The sequence below is a fragment of the Dipodomys spectabilis genome, unplaced genomic scaffold (genome assembly GCF_019054845.1).
Source record: "Dipodomys spectabilis isolate Male_0828 unplaced genomic scaffold, ASM1905484v1 ptg000234l, whole genome shotgun sequence".
NCBI lineage: Eukaryota > Metazoa > Chordata > Mammalia > Rodentia > Heteromyidae > Dipodomys > Dipodomys spectabilis.
Genome location: NW_024870911.1, coordinates 5,110,988 through 5,116,793, shown reverse-complemented (window position 1 = coordinate 5,116,793; position 5,806 = coordinate 5,110,988). Strand labels below are relative to the sequence as shown.

General features: G+C 38.3%; 1 protein-coding gene across 1 annotated transcript; it reads left to right on the top strand.

Annotated features, from left to right (window-relative positions):
* The first annotated feature begins 4,464 nt into the window (after positions 1 to 4,464).
* On the top strand, positions 4,465 to 5,172 carry Atxn7l3b (ataxin 7 like 3B). Its single transcript, XM_042698810.1, has one exon. It carries the CDS (start codon positions 4,784 to 4,786, stop codon positions 5,075 to 5,077), a length of 294 nt encoding a protein of 97 aa, XP_042554744.1. The 5' UTR covers positions 4,465 to 4,783; the 3' UTR covers positions 5,078 to 5,172.
* The last annotated feature ends 634 nt before the right edge of the window (positions 5,173 to 5,806 follow it).

The window sequence follows — 5,806 nt, the reverse complement described above, 5'->3', positions numbered from 1 at the left end:
ATGTACAAGACGCTATGTTGAAAAATGAACTTTAAAATTTAGGCAGGGAGTGGGGGTGTGGAGAGGGGGTGTGGGGTCATGTAGTTGTGGAGATGGAAGGGAAGGGATAGTAGGGAAAAAACAAAGGAGGAGGCAACAATGCTTGATAAGAAATGTACTCATTACCTTGCTCATGTGATTGTAACCCGTCTGTACAGTATTTTCACAATAAAAAAAATTAAAAACAAAAACAAAAAAGCTCAGGGACAGCTCCCAGGCAGTGAGTTCAAGCCCCACAATTGCCAAATATAGATAGATAGATAGATAAAATTTCCCAAGATGAGCATGCTGAAAATCTAGCTATGGAAATGTCTTTCTAAACTATAAATAAAGGGAAAAGATAGACACAGTACAACCCAAAAGATAACTCCAGAAATATGACAATTGATATAAGGAAGGATGGTCAGAGAATTTCAATGCACAGAACTGTTTTAAAGGCATGTTTTGATTTGTGTGTGTACTTTTAAAAGTTATTTACAGAGCCAATTTATCTATGAAAATTTGCTATTTGTGTGGGATGCATATAGGCTCAGCTCCCAGACCAAAAAAATTAATAGCAAATATAGAAATGTTAACTTATTTCAAATCACTATGAAGTGAAACAACTAATTTTACCTTGCCTAAGTTCATCCTTCCTATTTGTTTTCTCTTTCTCTTTTCTCTTTCTTCCACTAATAACTCTCAAATATATCAAGGATATCACTACTGTTACTTGCTATTATTATGAAAAATTATTTTCTCTTAAGAAATAATTTGTGGAGATAATAACTATAGGTAATGGGACAACTATATGCTTAAGTTTAAGGCAATTTTAACCATTTAAATCCTATGTAAAATTAGATTAAGGAGGATGTTGTAGGAAATATATAAGAAGCGAAACTTGAGGGCAATTAATTCTATGAGAGTTGGGACAAATTAAGTTTCAATAATTCCTTTACTAAATCAATATTAGGGACTAAATTCTCTACAAATGAAAGAACAAGCAAAATTTATGTGAGAATAACCTAAAAATGAGACCGAATTTTTAATTAAAAATGAATGATATATTTGAAAACAATTCCATGTTTGTACCTAAATTTGACCTTGATTTTCCATTTACCAAGATTTTGTTGCAAGGATATTAATCTCTCACTTGGTGGTATTTACCAGATGCCTGTCTGTGCAACACAAGAATGAAAAGCATCCCACCCACCAGTTTAACAGCTTGACTTAAGAAAATATGGGACAGCTCTTGATGGAAGAAGACAAACGAAAGAAAACTTAATGAGCATTAGTCAAATTAGAAACCAAAAACAGTGTGTTCCATTCACTACATGAATCAGTCTTTATACAACTTGAAGGCAAACAACTATGAAAAACAGGAAGGAAGGAAGGAAGGGGGAGGGAGGGAGGAATGGAGGGAGAAAGAAATGAAGGAAGAAACAGAGAGAAAAAGGAAGGAAGGAAGGAAGGGAGGGAGGAAAGAAGGAAGGGAGGAAGGAAGGAAGGGAGGGAGGAAGAAAGGGAGGGAGGAAGGGAGGGAGGGAGGGAGGGAGGGAGGGAGGAAGGGAGTTTTGCACCGAACAATAAAAAAAGTCAGTTTAGTAGAAAAGTTGTAAACATTTTACTACTTGGGGGAAGCAAGTAATTGCAGGTTAAGACCTGATGCTTAACACTCAAGATAAATTCTTAAGTTATGTGTATATGGTCTTTTATTGATTGGTTGGGTTATTAATTTAAGAGAAATCTTTTGAATCTTTAGCATAAATAATGAAAGATCAAATAAGGCAAAAATGAATAAACTATGTTTTGTGTCTTTAGTAACTGTTACATTCTATATTGGCAGTAAGATTTCAATATATTACATACTAGCGCTGATTTTGGATTCTATTTTTCTTTCCAAGTATAGTTATTCATTACTAAGGAATTTGAAATAAAAAATGTAGACATTGAAGTACCTATTGTGCAATAGAAAGAACATAGATGCCTTGATATTTCGTCTCAACTCTGTCACTAACAAGTTGGACTTTCTAGTGTTATATCTCTGGTTTTATCAAAAATTAGAAAGAAAGATATAATTTCAGTTGGCTGTTTTTCTATGCAGCTGAAAAAGTGAAGAAATACCATAAGACATTTTTACTAAATCTTCTGTTCTGTTAGCCCTTGCAATTTACAATTTGTTTATTATGACATGTACTAGAAATAAATATCTATATATCACTAATCAAAACAGGCCCATGCATAGCTTTTATGTTGTGATAATCATGAGGGTGAACTTTCCAAATTATTCTTGGTGAAACCAGAACTACCTAGACCAGGATCTGTTACTGGACATAGATTAACAGGGTGAGATAAAACAATGAATATACTGTCCTTTTGAAATGGATGTAGTTGGCAGGATGCAAGCCTGGATAACCCTAGATACTCAGGAGAATGAGATCTGAGGATCAATATTTGAGTTTGAAGCCAGCTCAGGTAGGAAAGTTCATATGACTCTTATGTCCAGTTAACCACCCCTCTCAAAAAAAGTTGAAAGTGGGGCTGTGGCTTAAGTGGTAGGCACCAGCCTTGACTAAAATATTTCAAGGACTGTCCCCACTCCCTGAGTTCAAAGGTCAAGGACAGCGAATAACAAGATGTAATGGAATTACTAAAGGATGCCTAGGTCTTAAAGAGACCTGATTTTCCAAGCCTTATCAACCTATGCAAGTAAGGCAGTATTCTTCACAATTATTATTATTTTCAAGAAACATTGCTACAGCATTCTAACCAACTCAGGTGAATTTTTAATCACAGGCTTTAATTAGAGAACGTAAATTTCCTTATGATATTTTATTGTCCATATTAGATTGCAGTTGAATATATTTCACATTGTGTTTATATCTCTCTTTTTTAGAAGTGATGGCGTTGTAGGGTTTGAATTCCTTGCATTTGCTCAGGTTGCTTATTGCTGGTTATTTTGGAGATGAAGTCTCATAGAATTTTCTTTTCCAATTAGCTATGAAATATGATCCTGTGTCTCAACCTCCTGATTCATTAGGAATACAGGTAAATGCCACCAACACCCCAGCATGATCATTAGACTTTTATGTTCAAAATGTCTTTGATATGGGTGTATTAAAGATTAAGTAGACAGAATAGACATGACAAATAAGAACTGTTGTGTTTAATCATATTATATGGCTATTTGATGATTCCACTTTGTTGAATAGATAACACACAAATTACACAATGATTTGTTGGAGAAAAAGGCAAAATTTGTAGCATATGGGTACTAAGTAGTCTAAATCTCTCAAAATGCTCTGCGTGCAACAACTTGTAGGTTTTAAAACAGCAAAATGTACAATCAGAAAATCAAACTAGGTACAAGAACAAACAAATTTAACTTATTTCTCTACTCCCCAAAACATAGAGCAAAATATTGAGAATAGATTACCAAATGAGTTTTCTCATGAATGTGGAGATATATATGTGTGATATATATATATATACATATATGTGTATATATATATGACTCCTATCTTTATTGGGAAATATAAATATCTCTCGCTTATTCTGGATAAAATATTAATAAGAAAGCTAAATGGGTAAATCTTTCATTTTTTTCTTTTTACAGCTATTTTTTGATGAATTATATGGATAAACAGTCATAGTGGTGTAGGCTCAATATCGAACAACAACAAAAAAGGAAAAACTTCCCTGATTTTTATATCATCAAATTCACAAGCTTATTTAGGCTGTCTGCAGCTCTAAGAATTTATATTATCTAACTTTAGAAAAACTTCTGTTCAGATTTCTTCTCGACAGACTGCCCCCAAAATTTTATCTTTGAACTCGTTTAGAGCTGTATACAATCATCTCTTTGTAGTCAAACTGCATTCATGGCCTTCTAAATGCCTTAGGTTTGTTTGATCAAAATACAGGAATTATGCTTTTAGTTGTTTATTTTCTTAATCTGAAAATACTCAAAGGTAAATATACTGTAATTTGTTTCCTTGCACCATCTAGTGGATTTAAATGACAGTTGCGACAATAAAGGATTACAAATTAATCCGGATGTGAATTTTCAGACGTTATGTGAAGAACCGAGCCTAAAATGCCATTTTATATAGTTCTACAACAGGGCACTCATTTTCATTTTTTTCCCCCTTTTGGAGAGAAAAATCAATTCACACCTGGGCAAACTCACGGCAGAATATTTTAGCCTGTAAATAAAACAACATAAAACGGCACCTGTGCACCCGGTTTACCAAAAAAAAAAAAAAAGACAATGACAAACACACTTCCGTTCTTCCCATCCTTTCTTCACCAAGGCTCCCAAGGGAGCTGCTACGCGTCGGAGGAAAAAAAAAAAAAAAAATGCAGCGAGTCTGCGCGCAGGCCGCGCGCAGGCTCCCTAGTAACCGGAAGCTGGGAGGCGGGGCTACATCCCCGGCCGGAGAGCGAGCGGAAGGAGCCGGGTGGAGCGTCTGGGTGGAGGCGCTGAGACCCCTTGGTCGGTGAGTCGCAGCTCCCAAACCCATTGCCGGTGGACTCCGACACGAACCGCACGGTGCGGGGCTCCGGATCCGTGGCTGTGGCGGCTGCTGCTGTCGCCGAGGACTCGCCCGACCCCCGGTCTCCGCCGACGCCGCTGCGGGAAGACGCGGCCTGGAGAGGCCTCGTAGGCCTAGGTGCGGCCCAGCAAGCCTGACGCGTGGCTGCCGTGAGTAAAATAAATAAATAATAGAGCGAGCGCCCTCACCACAGTCGTTGACCAGTTAAAATGGAGGAGATTTCCCTGGCCAACCTGGATACTAACAAGCTGGAGGCCATCGCGCAGGAAATATACGTAGACCTGATAGAGGATTCTTGTTTGGGATTCTGCTTTGAGGTGCACCGGGCAGTCAAGTGCGGCTACTTCTACCTGGAGTTCGCAGACACGGGTAGCGTGAAGGATTTTGGCATTCAGCCAGTGGAAGACAAAGGAGCACGCCGCCTCCCGCTTTGCTCCCTTCCCGGAGAACCTGGCAGTGGGCCCGATCAGCAGCTGCAGCGCTCACCTCCAGAATTCCAGTAACCGCCGCAGGAGAGAGGGGCGGAAAAAAAAAAAAAAAATGACCAGGACAATAATCTAGACTGGTCCCTTGACTTGGAAGAGTAAGCTTAAGTAGGGCAAAACAAAAAAATCAGACAAAACTCCCAATTTCTCCCCTTGAAGATGCTAGCGTAAAACAAAACAAACAAAAAAAAAAACCCAAAGTGGAGAATTTTAAGAATTCAGATATTTTTTTTTCTCTTTTAAACGTGTCTGTGGGGCCAGTTCTGAAACCCTGGGCAGGAGAAGGTGCACAAGCTGGGCAGTATGCAGTGTGTATGGATCTCTAAACACACCTGGATTCCCTGTGCTGCCCTCGGTACACAGGTGAGAAGCTGTGTGCCCAGCATAAAATCTTTCTGTTCTGAGACTTTCTATCTGCTTCATGCCACGGGCTACCTGGAGAGTTTGGACCTTGTCCATGATCTGGCCATTTTGTCAGTGGGACTGTTTCTTTCATTTTTAAGTCTCTCATTTGAGCTTCACTGATAATAAAATGAAAGGTATAACTCCTGGAGACTTACCATATCAATTTAGGACCACCAAGAAAAAATTCTCAGTTGAATTCGGTAGTGAAGCTTTATGGCCTTGACTGCAGGAGAAGAACAATTCAAAACATTTTTTTTTTTTTTAAGGCCCAGCATTTTTGGTGGTTTCTTCATACCTGATAACAAGCCCTGCCTCTGGTTGAGCAGAGCCTTGATTTATTCC